General features: G+C 27.8%; 1 protein-coding gene across 1 annotated transcript; it reads left to right on the top strand.

The window, feature by feature from the left end:
• Nucleotides 1-97: 97 nt before the first annotated feature.
• On the top strand, nucleotides 98-17,611 carry LOC107452368 (U3 small nucleolar ribonucleoprotein IMP4). Its single transcript, XM_016068832.4, has 9 exons — nucleotides 98-260; nucleotides 1,388-1,496; nucleotides 1,577-1,654; nucleotides 4,047-4,153; nucleotides 6,875-7,007; nucleotides 9,101-9,255; nucleotides 10,902-10,996; nucleotides 13,820-13,893; nucleotides 17,405-17,611. The coding sequence occupies exons 1-9, from the start codon at nucleotides 258-260 to the stop codon at nucleotides 17,530-17,532; spliced, it is 882 nt and encodes a 293-aa protein (XP_015924318.1). The 5' UTR covers nucleotides 98-257; the 3' UTR covers nucleotides 17,533-17,611.
• The last annotated feature ends 1,698 nt before the right edge of the window (nucleotides 17,612-19,309 follow it).

Genomic DNA, 19,309 nt, shown 5'->3' with positions numbered 1-19,309 from the left:
AGTAGAAATGGCTCTTTAGTCAAGATTTACCCTGAAAAATAATATTGCTATTAAAAAGCTACAAGCATTTCTGTAGCATAATCATAAAATTAAACCTATTGCACACTTAACCAACAACTTACTTTCAAATATTTTGATTGTACATTTTTCATTTTCCACGAGGCTCATAATCGAAAAGTTTCAAAATTGTTTGAGTTGGCTTGATAACAGTTTATATTTCGTAAATAACTCTAAAAGCTTTTGTACTGGTCCATAAAATGGTAATTGTTTTATTTATATGTTATTAAAAATTTAGAAATTTTCTTGATTAGAGTGGAATAAAACTAAATTGCAGTTTAAAAATTCTTTTTAAGCATATGAGTTAAAAAGAGATTGATTGGTTTGAATTATTTTATTATATTATATATTATATTGAATTATTTTATTATATATATATTTTATTATATTATATATATATATTATATATACTAACTATATTTAAGTACTTTTATTATATTTATTACATTTATATTTTATTACATACTTTTATTCAAGTGTAATCTCATTAAAACGAGTTAAGTAGGTTTTCTTTTTTTTAAAAATATAAAGAAAAAAATTCTTTTACAAATTTACTGTATTAGATTGATAGATTTTACTTCGAAAGTAATAAAATTTTAAATTATTGTCCTTAAAACAAAAACTTCTAAACATTTGATGACAAATTAAATTTATAATTTAGCTTTATTTATTAGGTATATAATTTAAGTAAATTAACTTCATATTTTACTTGTATATTTAAAGAAATAACTTAATTAATAATTTGCATATTTGAGGTCACCCCCTAGAACCATTAGGATGGACACTTAGTATGTGAAAATCAGATTATCAGAATGAAAGTTATTTAGGGTGATATATTTTTTTGTGCTCTGTACACTTGTAATTAAAAAAGAAAGAAAAAAAAGCTAAATTAGTCTGTTTATAATTTTGGCTTTTTTAAGGGAGCTAGAAGGCAGAAGTGAAATCAATTTTTTTTTTTTAAATTTATTGTACTTTTTTCAATTTATTTAATTATTTTTTGCGAAATTATGTTTGAAAAAAATACTTTAAAAAAAGTTGGTGCAGGTCTACATTTTTGGTGACCTTTGGCTTACTCCCGTTGAACCCTAAAATGCCCATAATTTAAATATTTTCTTTTATCAAACTTTTTTTATTTTAATTTTTATCAGACTTTTTGTCTTCTTTGAAAATATTTTTTAATTTTTTCATGATAAAGTAACTATTTTTTTTTACTTTTTATTTATTTATTATTATTATATTTTCAATTTTGATTTTTCAGTTTGTTTGTATGCTCTTTATATCATAAAATATAAATCTGATTTATTTAACTTTTTTTTTAAAAAAAACTTAGTTTCAAAGGCAAGCTAAAGAAAGGCGGCAGCTCATATATGGTGCTAAACAATCTAAGAAAGACCAATCAAAGATAGAAAAAAAAACTCTCGTTAAAAAATCTTTGGAAGGTAAAGATCATTTGCTTACCAAAATAAAGAATGTCCTGAACTAATTAAAATATTTTTAACTGATTTTTTTTTCTCATTAGAAAACAAAGTTTTGCCAACAACTTTGCAAAAAGAAGCGTTAAGATTGCAAGATTCTCTTGAATGGGATGATATTGAGGGTAAGTTGTAGATTTTTTTTACTTATTCATTAGAAAGAGCTATCAACTTGATTGGATTTTAACAGTTTCTTTTAGTTTCTTAATTTTTCTATATTTTTAGAATATTCCCTATTATTCAAAGCTGTTGACAAAAATCATAATTTAAAATAATAAAAAAAATAACTGGATTTTTATTTAAATCAGATTTTTTTACGTATACCAATCAAAATTCAAGGCTCTAATATAGCAGTCGGTGCACAACCTTTTTGAGTGAAGGGCCACTTGCACAACAGGTAGATAAACGAAGCATATTTAGCCACGTTAGAGGCAAATATGATCATTTTTATGCAAATATTAGTGTTCTAAGTACTAGATATTTTTATCAGTAAACTTAATAACATATTTGCAGAATATTAACTACTTTTAATTATTTGAAATTATTTAAAACAAAAAACTGTTTTTTTTTTTTTTTTTTTTTTTTTTTAAACTTTTCCATTTTTCACAATAATTAATTTATCAAATATCTATATATATAAATATATGTACATAAATATTGGGAGGAGGTATAAATTCTAACCAAAAAGAAGCTTACAGAATGAGTAATAAATTTGAATTAAATATTTTAATTAAAGAAAATTTATAATGTTAAAACAAATATTTGTATTACTTTCAGAAGTTCCCTTGGGCCGCACATCAACAGTCAACAGACCGCTTGTGGCCGCCGGACCACGGGCGGCACTAATAGCACCCCTGTTCTAAAAGAATATGTTAATATTATTTAAAAACAATTTATTTAATCTTTTTTAAGTATTTTGTAGTTCATTATTTTAATGACGGACCAGTAGCTATTGCTTCTTTTTGAATTTATTATATGTATTTTTACATTGCTACAATATTTATAAGTTTTTATTTGAATTGTAAGCTTATGAAAGTTTTTAATTCCTCGCTTCATTTAAAAGCCATCTGACTCAAAGCGCAAGCAATATTATAACTTAAGTTTTTAACAGTTTCAACTAAAATGGTTAAAATTATTATATAATTGTTACAAACTAATTATTGAAAAAAAAAAATAATAGCTTTTTTTGTTCAAGCTCAAAAATCTCATGAATTTATAATACCAAAAATCAAATGCGTCATTTAGAAATCGAATGAAGAATAAATTATTAATATCAAAGGGAAAAAATTAAATCTAATTTTGACTATATTAAATTAATTTATGTTTGTATACTTATATTTTTTTAAATATTGAATCTTATTTTGTACTTTAATGGTTTTGTTTTGATTTTTGGTTTTCGCTTAAACCCTATAAATCTTCTTTAATTAAAATAGTAAATTCAAATTTACATTACACATTAAAATTTGTAAGTATTTTTTTACACTTTCATTCTCTAAGCATTATTTTTTTTTAGGAATTTATATTTTTTCCTCAATATATATATATATATATATATATATATATAACACTAACGTTTATATTATTTGCTGCAAACATGACTAAATATGCATGCGGCCCTTCTCTAGTTAAGCTGCTATGCAAGTGGCCCTTCACTTAAAAATGTTGTGCAACCCTATCTATATACTTTTTCTTCTGATATTATTAATTCTACCTCTCAAAAATTAATCTCGCAATCCACCAAACTCTCCAATTTGAACTTTAACAAGATAATTTTTAACCTCATTATCTGGCGTTCAGTTCTCAAATTGCCAAGATTTTGAATAAATTTGAATTTTTAATAAATTTAAATTTCTTTAATATTAAAGACAACTGATATTAATGGCAGGGGGTATTTATTAAATTTTGTGTCAGTCTGGTCTTGTGTATGTTTGACAAACATAGTGTGCCCTTAAACTTCAATTTAAACAACAAGAAAGGCATGTCCAAAATCTGGACATTAACCATCTTCTATCTCTCTAAATTGTTAGAGTTTTCTGCTTCTAAAATCATTATCTGTTTCACCCTTGGGTTCCCACCTAATCCATTCTCTTATTATTTCTTTGTTCTAGCTTGTTTCTCTGTTTCAATTTGTTAAATCTTGCACGTGTTTGTCTCTTTTCTGCCTTCATTTGATGTTAAGACACTGAGGAATGTTCTTGTTTATAGAGCTTAAACTATAGTATATCCATTTGTCTACTTAATTTGTGCTTTATTCACGTTTTTTGCTTTAGTTGCCTGTTGATGTTGATGTTTAGACCTGGTTAAGAAAATGATTAAGATACTTTGTCATGTTTTTAAAGAAATTTCGAGTAGTAAGGACTGAAAAGAAAAACACTCATTTTAAATTAATAATTTATTAGACATAATGTTTTTTATTTCTTTAATAGTGTCTAATTTTTTTCTTCCAGCAAGCCTATATAAAATTTAAGTGATTCACTTTAAAATGGACTTTTAAAAATTGATTTTTATTTTTATTAGCAACCACAGAAGAAGATGATGAATATAGATGGGCTTTGGTTGAAGATCCTAAAATTGTTATTACTACAAGCAGGGACCCAAGCATCAAGTTGAAACTGTTTGCCAAAGTAGGTTTATTAATATCATTTGCTTGAACTAGTTACTGATATTGTCACAACAGTAATATAGTGTGAGTGAATGGTAAACTACTTATTTTTATCGAAACATTAAGAGGATGCCATATCGCGAAAGACGATCCTTCTTTACTAATTTGAAATGTAGAAAAAGTGAGTTCAGACAAATATAGAGTCAGCCAGGAAGTTTGAATTGCTGTTAAAAAAATACTTCAAGATATTAAAATGCAAACAAATTATTAGAAGAGAACTTCAAGTTATCATCTCATCATTTATTTTCATTTGTAAATTTTTAATTTTTCTTTTCATTATTTGAAACTTCATGGCTTACTCTAGATTTGTCTGAACTCACTTTTTCTACACTTTAAATATTAAATTAGTTATGAACAGGGTTGGGTTTTTGCCGTCAAAAACTGGTTTTTGACATGACAGTGGTAAAAACCATGAAAAACGAATTATTTTCACTTAATTGCCTTACTAAATGAATGTTGTAAATGATTGCTATTGATTTTGCAACTATATGCACGTATTCTTATAGAAGGATATACATTCATACAGAAATATTGTAACATACTTATTGAAAATAGTGATACTTTTTTCATTATAGCTTGATTTGCAAAGGATTCAAAATTTTGCACATCTTAATTGTTAGAAATAAACAAACAAACGAAAGTGCTTGGAGCTATTAATAATTTCAAGAACTAAAAAGAAGAATTTAAAATTTGACATTTCTTAAATATTAGAAATAAGCTAAACAAAACTTGTAGCTACTAACAAACTCTAAGTCAAGAATGACTTGACATTCTTCAGTAATGTAATATGCCAAACAAAATGTTGCTCGGAAATGTTGAAAATTTTGTTTAATATCCTAATATTTTACTTCAACTAGTATCAGGGTTGGCAGGTTTTTGACATGTGACAGTTTTTGACGGTTTAAACCCTCGCGTCAAAAACCTCACTGTCGAAAATGTCAAAAACCTATATTCATATGTGAAATTTAATTAATACATAAAATTTATCTATTTTTTATAAAGGATAGTGTTTCTAAATATGTTCTAGAAAAAATAAATTTAAAATTTTGAAGAAACATTTATATTTTGAATAGTAACCAAAATCTTGTACTTTTGAAAGCTCACATCTTTTGTAATATTATGTATTCATTTTCATGTGTTATTGAAAATCTGCAGTGAAATTATTAAGAAATTTATTTATAACCAAATTTAGTGTATAGTATAGATTATACTAAAAATTACACATTTTTAAAGATAAACATTAGCAGTTTTGTACATTAGACATCTTTTAAAGAAAAATCTTTTTAATATTCTTTTAAATCTTCTTAATAATCTTTTTAACATAAGACAATACAAATTTAAGTGCTTTCTGTTAAATACACAGAGTAGTTAGTGTCGATTTACAGTATATTCAGCCTATACATTTACTATGTTGAAAATTTAGTTTATCCAAATACTTGTGAATTTCATTTTTCTGAATACTAGTTTTGTTGAATATCTAAATATTCAGCTGTTGAATAATTACTTCTTGCTTTCAAGATATGCATTATTTGTATTCTTAATACAAGTGGAGAAAAAAAATTAAGAGATAAAAATTGTTTTAAAATGATAAGTGTAATAATTATAAATAAATATAATAAACAATATGAATTATATTTATCATTATTCACAAATATAACTACTTTTAAATTCAAATTAACATACTGGATAATAAAGATATTCGGTATAACATTAAAAAAAAATTTTATACACTTGTATCAAGTTTGTATTTGTACACCATAAGTTGTAAGTTCCTTATAAATATTAGTTATATGTTCCTTATATGTCAAAAATGCATAGTAATAAACTTTTAATTTTCTTAAGTATCAAAAAAAAAATTTTTTTTTCAAAATATAAATATTTAAAAAAATTTTGTGCAAAATTTTTCTGCACATACATTTGAATATAAATTTCTGAGATTTTAAATCTGTTATTTTACCTTAATTTTAATTAAAAAAATATTTTAAAACCTGCTAATTACCTATAGTATAATTAAATTTCAATATAATGCATGGCAACTGTTGGTAGTTTTGAAGTTTATATATTTTCTTGGCAAACTTCAGTTTTTGATGGGTTTTTGACGGTTTAAACCAGTATTATACCCTTGTCATGCCAAAAACCACTTTTTGACGTCAAAAACCCAACCCTGACTAGTATGTTTTGGTATAATCATGTTGGGAAAATGCAAGAATCTGTTCTTAAATATCTTTTAACAACTTTTTTTCTAATTATATTGCCTAAAATGAATTAATTTTAAATTGCAAGCAGTTAAACACAAATAAAAATACAGTTTTACCAAAACTATGGTTTTTTGACAGAGGGGTTTTTGACATGACGGTAAAAACCATGGTATAAACCGGTAAAAACCGTCATGTGTCAAAAACTTGCCAACCCTGCTCTAGATTTGTCTGAACTCACTTTTTCTACACTTTAGATTTTAAATTAGTAATGAAAGAGAATTTGCGAGGAAAATTTTATTTCAAGTTCTGCACTGATCAGTGACCGCGGAAGTATCTCAAGAGGGCGGGGGTTCTCTCCCTTCCAGTGTATGTATGTAGCATCAATGTAATGGCATCACTATAAATCAATATTTTTTAAATCAATAATAACAGCATAACTCTGTATTTACTTTGTAAGTGTTAGATATATTTATTATTTTTTATAGGAGTTGAAGTTGATTTTTCCAAACTCTCAAAAGATGAACAGAGGCAATTATAGTTTCAAGACATTAATTGAAGCATGTAAAACAAATGGTGTCACCGATTTTATTATGGTCACTGAAACAAGGGGTGTTCCAGGTCAGTCATACACTCATATATTATTCTATTTAAGCTCCTTATTTATATTGATTCAAAGAAGTAAAACAAAACTGTTATTCAGAAAGAAAGACTCAGTATTAAGGTATTTTAAAACTAATAATCAATGTAAGTACAAGTCAAAAAATTATGAGCAAATAGCTGTTTTAATGGCATTTTAGATATCATGTTACCTGTCCATCTACGAAAATTGTAAAAAAAAAAAATTAAAACAATGAAACTTCAAATGTAACTAAGTACAGTCAATTCGCTATAACTCGAAGTACGATAACTCGAATATTACTATAACTCGATTTTTTTTATGAGGTCCGGACCCTTTTATCTTCAATTTCATGTTAATTATTCTCGATTACTCGAATTTTACTCCCTTTAACTCGATTTTTTTTTTTATCTCTTAAAGCAAGAAAAAAAAAACATAGGAGCTGATATCTTGCCCCTTCCTTTGCAACACACGCACAATGTCTTTCGCACTATTCATGGAGAAGCTAAAGCTGTCCCTTTTGAAGTATGTGAACAGTGGTTAAATGAAACGTTACCAAATTTACTTCAAGGATACAGTAAAAATGATGTTTTCAATATTGATGAAATGGTTTTATTTTTTAAATGTCTTCCAAGTAAGACTATGATGTTTAAGGATGAAAACTGCTCAAGGGGTAAAATGAGCAAGGAACGTTTGACTGTCCTAGTTGGAGGAAATGCGTCTGGGACAGAGAAATTGCCCTTACTTGTTATCGGATAAAAAGCGAAATCCCCGATATTTCAAGAATGTAAAAACATATCCTTTGGATTACAAGTCTAACAAAAAGTTTTGGATGACATCAGTTTTATTTGAAGACTATGTAAGAAAATTGGATCGGAAATTCTTCGCTAAAAAAAGAAAGTGATACTCTTTATGAATAAATGCACAGCACATAGTAATCTACCTAATTTGAAAGCAGTAAACTTGCAGTTTCTCCCGCCAAACACAACAGCAAAGTTGCAGCCGATGGATCAGGGTATCATAAAGTGCTTCAAACAGTCTTATCGTAAATGGCTTGTCAGAAAAATGATCTTAAATATTGTAAGCAATTAAAAGATTTGTAATTAATAAGCATTAATTAAATAATCCGACAATATTTTGAAAGTCCAAAACCGAAACTAAGGGTAAGTCGAACTTCCGATACGTCGAAGTTTTTCGTCAGTCCTATCAGATTCGAGTTATCGCGAATTCACTGTATTTTGTCATTATTTGCTGACTGCATATAAAATCAAAGTTAATTATGTAACTACATTTTTCAATTAATACTTAAGATGAAAATTATACATACATAAAAAATCGTTTTAATGTTTTAAAAAATTGAAAAGTCTGTTAAAAAGTTCCACAACTTATGCAAAACGCTCACATAAAGTTTTATGTCTTTTCCTTGTATAGTTCTTCAAAGGTTAGCAACCTAGTAATGTAAGGAAAAGATTAAAAAAGTTAAAGTAATTTTAATTACTTTTATTGTATGTAATAATGAAATATTTAGGGTTATATCTGTTTTGAAATAGTTTTTGTACCTGATTTAGTGTCTTGATTAATAAATAACTAACATATTTGTGAGTCCATAGATATGGGAAGGTTTGATCATGAGATGTTTTTTCCCCCACTTGTACATAATATTTTTTTTTATTTGAGATACTGTAATTATAATTGTAATTTGCTATTGAAGTGTGACAAATTACAGATGATGAAAGCCTATGTAGAATTTATCAAAACCAGTTTGATTGAAGAAGCAAACAAAGAGGAGGTGACAGACAATAACACCTTCAAGTGTGAATCTGCATTCAACTATGTTTTGATGTTCTGTACATCCTCCTTTCTCAATTATAACTTGTCAGATTTTGATATTGCTTTTTTTTTCTCATCATTTAAATGTAATTTTGGGTTTACCAATGTGCAAATCTCTTGGTCTTCATTTTTTATTTAAAAAAAATATATACATTAAGAGTGCTCTTTGCAGAACTGTTCATTATGAAATATTTGTCCCCATTTGATATCTATACAAGTATTAATTTTCAAAATGTATTTTAATGGTTGCAAACTTTTTTTTTAGATGGCTTTATAGTCAGTCATTTACCACATGGACCTACTGCAAGATTTGGCGTATTAAATGCAGTTTTGCGACATGATATTAAGAATATTGGACCTATGCCTCAAGAATATCCTCATCTTATTTTTCAGAATTTCAGAACAAAACTTGGAAAAAGGGTTAGCTCGACTTATAAAAAATTTCAATTACTATTCTTGCTATTGTACCAGGGTTGATTTTTTGGTGCCAAAACTGGTTTTTAATGAGTTTCCAAAAAGTGCTTTAAATTGTCAAAAACCTTACATAAGGACTGAAGAAAATCATAATAGAAAGGACAATAAATGTAATTTAATAACCTGAGGTGCTAACTTTCCCAGCTGGCTATCAGGTGTTAAATAACGCAGAAATATATAGTTAGTATTTACAATTTTAAGATATATAGACTAAATTTTATAAAGGTAAATAATAATAAAATTATACATAAATTTACTATTAAATAAAATGTGACAATTAGACAAAGGTAATGAATTAAAAATTAAGCTAACTCTGAAATTTTGTTCATTATAAAATTCAATTGATTACTAGGAATCAATGTTCTAGTTTTTGGTTTAATTAGGATTAGTCCTTATTGCCCTTATCATACTACATTTGAGCAGCTAAGCATTTTTGAGTTTATGTTCTTTTACTTTTCCATAAGGAGAGAAAATTGAATTTCAAAATAGCTTATTGAATGAGGAAGAGATTTCTTTGCTTTTTTTTTTTCAGTTCTCGTTACTTTCAATTTATTTATTTATTGTTTTTAGAATTGTTGAAGGAGTAGAAAAAATTATCGTATATTAGTTGCAAATGACGAATTTTCATAACTTTTGGTAGATAGGAAGGAAAAAACTTATTTTAAACAGAATATTGCGGAAATTCTCAAAGACTGTAATTTTCATTACTCAACCATAAGACAGTAATCTTGGCTAATAATTATGGATAAATCGTAATAGATGGCCCCTGCATGATGTAACGCTTTAATTACGCTAAATAAAATACGTAACGAATATTAATTTTGTTAGAAATTTAAAATGCTTATATTGTAAAATCATTTTCTCTGAGATAACAGTTCTTGGTTTTAATGGAAGGTATTGAGCATGAGGAATTTTTATTAAATTTCAAAATAACAGTTAGTGCATATGTTGTATGCATAATGGTTTTGATTATTTTATTCCTTGATCTCTCTTTGCTACAGAGAATATTTTTCCCATTTCCATTTGAGCTTATTACATGCCTTAATTGTTAAAAGTCTGAAAGAAAAATAATTTTGTTTTAATTAATAAGTTAGTTAAGTAGAAATGTACAATTAGCGAATAATTTTGTAACAATGTATTATCATGATATGAGCACCTCTGAGCATATTCTCTCTTTATGATTGTTTGTATTCAAATTATCTGTTACATCTGTAATATTTTGATTCTTTACCTTAGGATGTAGTTGTAGCCAGGGTCTGAAAAATGTTTGAAAGTTAATTTCCTAATAAATTGTTAAGCATTTTTTTTTTTTTAATTTAACTGAGACAAAAAAAAATTTTTTTTATATAATGTATTAATTTCACATTATTTAAATTACACATATTTAAATGCATAACTGTGAAATTTAAGAAAATCAGTTGAAAAATTCAAAAATAATAATAAATTTGAATGAGATATCCTATTTTTAAATATTGTGAACAACAAGATTGAGTTATGTTTAATTAAGTCACTCTCAGAAACTTTTAATTTGAGCATATCAACTATATTTTTACAACACGATTATCGTTCTTAAATCTTTTAATTTCTTTTAGGTTGAAAGTATCCTGAAACACTTATTTCCAGTTCCCAAAGAGGAAGCAAAAAGAGTCATATCCTTCCTTAATAATAGTGATTGGATAATGTTCAGGTAAACAAATGTTCATGTAACTTTTAGAAATTAATGTTATTCATTAATGTTCGCTTGTGGGTGGGATTATAATATTAATGCCAACTTGCTTTGAAGGAAAGATTTTTCTGAGTGATAAATTCATTAAAACAATTGGATCGGTTGATTTAAATCAGATTTTTTACAAAGCATCTGATAAAGCGTATTAATCATACTTAATATTATTTAATTGCTACTAAATAATCCCATATAAAATCATATTCGCATGGGTGCCACTCTTTAGTAATTGGGGACTGAAATCAGTCTTGAGAAGACACAATTTACTAATAAATTCGAGCAATAAAATTTAAAAAAAATTTAAGTAGCAATTTAACAATTTTATTTTTCAAAATAAAAGAAAATATTATCTTTTAATGGAAACATTGTTTCGTTGTTTTTTTTTTTTTTTTAATTATTCATGGTGCGTAACATTTTTAAAAAGTGCTTAGAGGTTCTTATTTTCCATTTTTGTTTTTTAAAAGCCCTTAAAGGTGTTTTTCCCATTGGGTGTTTTTGAAAAGTGCTTAATTTTCCCTTTTTCGAAAGTGAGATTTTTTTTCTTTTCCATGTCAATTTTCGCCACGTATTATGAAAAAAGCGTACTTTTCACATTGTTCTATTCAACCTTTTCACAGTTCAGTCAGCCACTATCTATTTCGGCGTACCGTCAGTCCATAGCGTATGAAAGCGCCAATCATTTTCCATGTTTTATGAAATACTGAGTCCGCATGTGCGACGATAGAGCTAAGATTCTTGCACTCTTAGGTGCAATTCTGCTACATTTTGCAAGGTATTCTCAATTTCAGGCTTCATTTTCCACCCTCTGATATGAAACTGAAAAAAATTTAGATAATTTTGTAATGGCTAATATAATCAAGGAAAGAGTTTTTTTGTCGGAACCTAGTTATTTTATCATGATCCTGTAATTTTGCATTTTGTTAATGTATGTAGTGCTTAAAAATTTTTTTTGAGTGCTTAAAAAGTGCTTATTTTTTGTTGAGAGATTTGGCTACACACCCTGTTATTGCAATGTGATATATTAATGGTGTCAGGACTTTAATTTATCTTCCTTTTATCAGCCTCATTAAATCTTATACTTGAAGTCTTGACAAATGGGTCAATCTGCTCAAGTTTGCTTCCCCCACCCAAACCTATTGAAATGCTGGCCAAAGTTAAATCAAGATTACTTAAAATAAAAAAAACGAAGAAATTGTATTGCTAAAACAAAAAATAAATAATGGTTCCAGGGAAAAGTTAGTCGTTCAGTAGTAGGTTAAAATAATATACAAGGTTAGCTGTTATTTTTGTTCGCTAAAAAAAGCATAAAAATGAAGAAAAAAATTTGCAGAAAAATAACTGAATGATTTATTTAATATCTAAGCTATTATCAGGGAAAGGTAAATTTTGGTGTCAGTGAGCTATAAGTTCAGTACACAATGCTATTATATACAGTATTATTTGGTCTAAAAATAAGTTCAGTCTTGAAATTTTTTTAGACTGGCACCCGTGTATTTGAAACAGTTATTTTAAGTTATTCTGGGTAGAGCAAGTATTTCTCCATTATTGATATACACCATTGGCTCCCAATTTTTCTCCACTATCATCATCAAAGGCTCAACAGCCCAGGGTGTGCCTTAGCCTTTTCAAAAAGTTTTTTTCGAGCCAACCTTTTTCCTGCTAGCATTTTCCAGTTAGTTTTTAGACCAAAATGTCTTTTTTTCTCGACTATAGAATTTTCTAAACAATCGAGCTTCTTTTTCCGAAATCCCGACTTTAAAAAAAAGTTTATTGGCACCTGTGAGCTGTGGATTTACTAACCGAGAGAAATACTATTAATTAATTTGAAAGAAATTTTTTCAATAAATTTTTTCATGTTAGGCAGTTGAATTCACGTGTCTGCAGCGTCTTCTAGTTTAGTAGTTTTTGTCACATGCATAAGTTGAATTTGAATTAAAGATTCTGAATGATATTTGTTTTTTTTTTAAGAAAAAGAACTATTTTATATTGTGAGAATGGTTATCAGAGAAAAATTAATTCTTTATTCTTGAATTCGTATATTCTATTTTGAATTATACAGTATGATGAGAATGACAGAGACAATAATTTATAAACATGGTGCGTAGCGTTTTTAAAAAGTGCCTAAAGGTACCTAAAGCATTTTTAAAAAGTGCCTAAAGGTGCTTATTTTCGATTTTCGTCTTTTAAAAGCCCTTAAAAGTGCTTTTTACACTGGGTATTTTTAAGAAGTGCTTGATTTTCTCTTTTCAAAAATGGGATTTTTTTTTCTTTACCAAGTCAATTTTCGTCACGTATTATGCAAAAGCGTGCTTTTCCCAAAAAAAATTAAATAAATAAATAAATCCCTATTAAAATAGAATTTTTGTACAGATTATTGATTGCTTACTTGAATATTTAAATAAGTGTTACTAAAACATAATGAAGCGAACCTCATTTATAGAAATCAGTTCAAAAACTTTTTTTTTTCTAAAATGGTCAGTTTATTTTTATTTAGAACTCTCTTTTTAAATTAATTTAAAAAAATCTTTTATTTATCTTTCATGAATTAAATGCCTATTAATATTCGAAATTATGAGTAAACATAATACATAACATTTCAAGTATGTTTAATGTCAATTATAACTGGAAAATATTGCAATTTTTTTCTATTTTGATGACTATAAAAATCCCTATGTATAAAATATTTAGTATCTTATGCAACAATTATCCTGATTATTTCACAAAATCTACTTGATTTTTTCTTATCCATGTTGGCAGCTATGATATAAACTTTTTTTTCTCTTGCAGGCATCATGTTCATCATTACAATGACAAAAGAGATATCCAGTTAACTGAATTAGGACCACGCTTTTTGTTACGACGTAAGTTTGCCTATAGTTTTTTATTTGGTGTTCCACAAAACTTATTCTTTTAAAAAATTTACCGATGTTAATTATGTTTAAAAAGTGCCTTTCTTTATGGTCGGTGCCTTATTTTTTGTACTTCAACTAAAAATGAAACATTAAGAATTAATAGTTAAATACAATGAAATTTAAAAGTACATAGAGAAGTTCAATAAAAATCAACAGTCTTATTCACACAAGGATTTGAAACCTTGAAGCAGCCTTCTGAAGTCACTGGCCCACTAAAGATTTCAAATTAATACCATTTCTGAAATCAAAGCACTGGAATGCTACATTAAAAGAAAAATAATCAACTATAATTTGTTAAAATTTTAGTCTAACTGTTTAGTCGTTTTCATCTGAACACCAGCCTGAGAAAATTCCAAGCAAAACATGAATTTCCGATTCCGCTACGGAGAAATGCTCCGTTCTTCCTAAATGGAGAGTCTGGAGCAGGGGTTTCCAACTTACTTGTGGCCGGGGGCCGCAATTAAAAACGCCAGTCAAATGGCGGGCCGCAACTTTATCAAAATTTTGTGATGGACTCTTTTTATGTTTGAAGGAACATTGAATACTACTGTCAGATTTTTATCAGTTTTTTTAATATTAAAAAGCAAAATAACAGGCATTACAAATAATGCTTGTTACATATAGTTTTGAATCTTCTCTTAATCAGAAACTTAGTGACAAGATTTTTTTTCTTCTTTTAAATTTAATTCTGTGATAAATTAACATCTTTTGTTGACTTTTTAGGAATTATTGCAACGACAAAAAATTCTTGAGTATCTGAAATTAAATTTTTTTTTTCTTTTCTGCTCCTGCTATATTCAATTCAATATTGAATATCGCATGAGAATATTCATGCAATCATAATTTTGTCCAAAATGAGTGGTTTCAAAAAGTTGAATGGGAGAATTTCTTCGAGAAAATTTCTGATACGCTCATGCTAAATTATATTCACAAAATACAAAAAGAAAAAAACGTAATAAAAAAGAGCAACATACTAGATTATTTTTGTATTTGAATAAATGTTTTCTTGGATGCAAAACCTGATAAATAAATTTTTTTGCACTGTTTGTATGTTAAATTTCAGAGAAACGAAGAAATTAGGTTTTTTAAAATGGAAGAAATGTATTAACCCATATAGTAATATTTATTAAACCCATATAGACTTTTCACAAAATTGTCCTCTAAAAAACGACAACTAATATATTTTAGTTCGCGGGCCAGAAAAAAAGGCTTCGCAGGCCGCCAGTTGGTAACCACTAGTCTGGAGCATCAACAACTGATTGCCAGAATTTAATTGTAATTACATTCCAGCAGCTGATGCTAACAAAGTTTTGCAATCTTACCCTGTTTGTGTTAATAGGGAGATTTCATACTTTTACGTTGACTTATGTACCCTCCTGTAAATAAGATTTGAATCAACTGCGCATGTTCACTTTTATTTTAGATGCTACTTATCTTTACGTTACATTTGCGTGATTAATGCTACAAAGACAAAACAGCAAACACGCTGTTTATAGCTGTTAAAGGTTGTTTTCTGTTTAAGCCTACCTTTGAACCTAAAACATGGACATGGAATGCGAATTTGAAGAAATGTATTGATGACATTTAGAAATGAACTGTGTTGGTTGAACGAAGAAATCATCTGTTAAATAAATGCTAAAAGGGTTTTTTCTATTTTGAGTGAGGGTATAAGTTCGATCTTCGTCAGTCGTTTTAAGATGACGATCTTGTGCATTCAACTTACGGCAGTAACGTGATGGTCTGCGGGGATCAGCCAGTTTCTCTTCATTTGCTGTTGGTCGTTCTCGCGTGGATCATGACGTCATCCGTTATCTGTTTAAAGAGAATTTAAGTTTCTTTTGAAGCTGATTATTTGTTATTCATTCTTTTCGTTACTCATTTTTCACTTTGTTTGTGAGAGTATGTCTACTAGTTTAATATGTTTTCAAAATAAATTTATTGCTATAGAAATTCCGTTTTTTTTTTTTTATATTTGTTTTGTTGACATACAGATATAATGATATTCTGCGACAATCTCGGATGTCATCATCTACACGAATTTTAAATGCTTGCTTTGTTAATTTTTCACGGGCGCACAATTTCTTAAGATCTTGCATGCAGAAGCTACTGTGAATTTGCAGAATCTCCCTAATGCCATGGAAATGGAGTCTCTTATTTATTTACAGCCAAATAAATGTTACCACTAAAGCTGTTAATATGCTCATTACCTAGCTAAGCTGCGGGTTAATTAAAGTGTGCACTTGGAGGTTTCTGTATCGTTCAAAAGTTTGTTTCTCTCATTCTAATCTGTAAATAAGAAGGATATCAACTTCTGTGCGAGTTTGAAGGGAACTCATCCAGACTAAAAGTCTGTCTGCTGCTATGGTAACATGCTAGAGCAGACTTCTAATAGGGGTGCAATAACAGAATGAAGGTGCCGATGAGTTTACTCGTGGCAACCCATGCCAAGATTAAGACTAAATTATTTACCACACACTTCTATTTGAAGTGACTTTTTCTCGTAACTATAGTACCCGCCGCGACACGAGATTTATGTCTGGAGGAGTTCTCCTGAAAGCCGCACTTATATTGTATTTTTTTATTTGTATTTTTTTCGATACCGAAAACTAAATAAATGATACTAATTTCCTTAATCTGTAATAATATTTTAAACCTTTGATTCTTTATATTATAGTTTTTTAAGTAATTGATTATATCAACTAATGTGTTGGTTGTAGTAACATGATTTTTCAGATAGCGAAAAATAAATAGCAATAATGTTAATTCTAGCTTGCAAAAACATTGCTGTTGTTCTAGTACAGATCTTATTTTCACTTTTAACAGCTACCTAGTTAGCAATGTTTAGATTGTCTTTTTAATTTGGGAAATGACACGGATCACTCTTATTAATCTCAGGGTAGCCACTCCACTGGGAAAACCTGGAAAATACAGGGAATTTAAAAATCGCCAGGCATAATGCAGGGAATTTTACTTTTGAGTTTTTCCTTTCAAACTGGGAAAATACAGGGAATTTTATTTCTTCTTTTCGTCTTTTAGAAAGTGGCCACCACTCAAAGTGTAATCTATGTGACATTTAAGGATAATATTTCAGCTATACTAAACCATTTCATTTTTTATAGCATTATTTGTTTTAAGTATGTTAAGCTCTTCCTTATAAGTTTTTCTAGCAATTAACACTAGTATAAGTCACTCAACAGCACAGTGATTCTGTATTTTCCCTTAAGATATTGTGTATAATATGTACAGGGAAAACACGGGGAATTTTTTTTGTTTCACTGATTTGAGTGGCAACCTTATAATCTGTACATTAGCTAGATATTTTGTTGACATAACTGAATTCTACAATTTAGTGGTAACATATGTCTATTGGTGTTGTGCAGTAGCTATTTAGTTTCATAAAATTAATTTATTGATTCTACTCTTTTTCTATACTCATGTTTGTTTTCTTTTTTTCATTCAGTGTTTGAAATAAAAAGGGGAACTCTCGATGAATTTGGAATTTCAGATGTGGAATGGGCGTTAACCCAGTTTGCACGAACAGCTGTGAAAAATCAATTTTTAAGCAAAGAGCCTTTATTCCCAGAATAAGGCTTGCATTGTACATATTGTTGTAAAAATGTTTATTCTGTTTTAAAATATAAAATAAAATATTTCTGTATCTTTGTAATTTACATGGTCCAAAGCATTTCAAGATCTACTCACAAAATTAAGACAAAAAATTTGCCTAATAGCTAAAAGGCATGGGTGTAATTCTTCAGTCCAGGGGACTGAAATTAGTTTTGAGCCCTGTGGCAGAATTTTTTCAAGCTATCTGCAACAAAACTGTCTAGCACTAATATCTTTCTGCAAGATACTATTAATAATAACAAACATATATGTGACAAATTTAATTACTAACTACTATATAACTATTAATAATTACTAATTTAATTTTATAAATAATTAACAAAAGCACTGTGTATACAAAAAAAACTATAATTTTTTTTTAATTGAACATGTAATAATTTTTTATTCTAATATTATGGGTGATATTTTTGCATTTTGTTGAGAGGGTTATGCACAAATTATTTCCTTCGCATTTTGTAAATAATCACACACACAAAAAAAAAAAGATCGACAACGAATTTATGTGCATTGGACTCTATAAAAAGGGTTTACTCAAATGCATAGTAAATAATTGTAATATCGCATAAAAAATATTGGATTTAAGAACTACTGAGGAATCAATAGTAATAACTGCCAAAAATTCGATAGAATCATCGCCTTAAAAAGTAAATACTCAAATGCACGATTCCAATTTTCCACATTGTTTGAAATATATCAAGAAATTTAAAAACCATGTGAAAATCAATATCAATAACTGGCAAAAATACTATCGATACATTACATGGATTTACGATACTATTGGCATAAATTAAATGCGTCAAAAAGTGATTATCAAAATTCGCAATTCAAATATTATGGTAAACTTCTGTAGAAAAGAAAACTAAATTTTTTACTTTTCAAAAGAAAAATCTTTCTGGAAGAACTCTGTAACGTTCTGCAACAATGTTGCTGCGATTCTGCCACGGGGGTCTTCTGAAAATATCATGAGACTAAAACTCATCAATATATCTCTTTTTCCATTTGTTCTGAAAATTAAAATGTCCTTTTTACCTTAAAAATGTTACAAATATTACATTTTAATGAAAACATTGTTCTTTTTCATAATTATTGTGAAGTGATCTAGTAATGATGTTGCACCGCAATGAAAAAATGGGATTGATTGAACTTGAACTTTACTTGTGTAAGCAAAATTTGTACTATTGTTGTCTCTAAATTTGTTTAAGTTTTCATTTTCCCCTGACGTTTTAGTTAATGACCAAAGTTAGGATTATTTAAAAGAAAATTATGAGGATAAGATAAGAAATAAATAATGATGAAGCAAAAAAAAAAAGGTTGACATAAATAGCTTCATGAAAATATTTGTGCCATTATTATGGGAAGGTACATTTTAATGTCAGGGAGCTACAAATTTCTGATAAATGCTAGATTGTATTAATTGGTCAAAATACAGTCTTGAAATTTTTTTAGAATGGCACCCATGTTAAAGGTAATTAGGTAGCAATAGGTGTACTAAAAATATTGTAACATGTTTACAATAGGATTTAAGCTTCGTGCAGAGTTCGTGGAATTTACTTTCCAAAACTAAATAAATACAAAGAAATTTGTTTTCTTTCGTTATTAAGTATTAGAAAAATGCCAAATTATTTTATTTTAATAAGAATTCAGAACTATTAAATGATTCCAAAATCGATAATTGCGAAGGATGTACCATACATTTCTACAAATTCTTGCTTTATATCTTCTTAGAATTTTGGCCTTT

This window comes from Parasteatoda tepidariorum, chromosome 9 (assembly GCF_982258835.1).
Source record: "Parasteatoda tepidariorum strain Cologne lab strain chromosome 9, Ptep-v5.0, whole genome shotgun sequence".
Lineage (NCBI taxonomy): Eukaryota > Metazoa > Arthropoda > Arachnida > Araneae > Theridiidae > Parasteatoda > Parasteatoda tepidariorum.
This window is presented reverse-complemented; position numbering and strand designations above follow the sequence as displayed.

Excerpts from the sequence above, each read along its gene's own strand:
- LOC107452368 (XM_016068832.4), top strand. Across the intron at positions 4,154-6,874 it reads AGTTGAAACTGTTTGCCAAA|GAGTTGAAGTTGATTTTTCC; the intron begins GTAGGTTTATTA and ends TATTTTTTATAG. Across the intron at positions 9,256-10,901 it reads GAACAAAACTTGGAAAAAGG|GTTGAAAGTATCCTGAAACA; the intron begins GTTAGCTCGACT and ends AATTTCTTTTAG.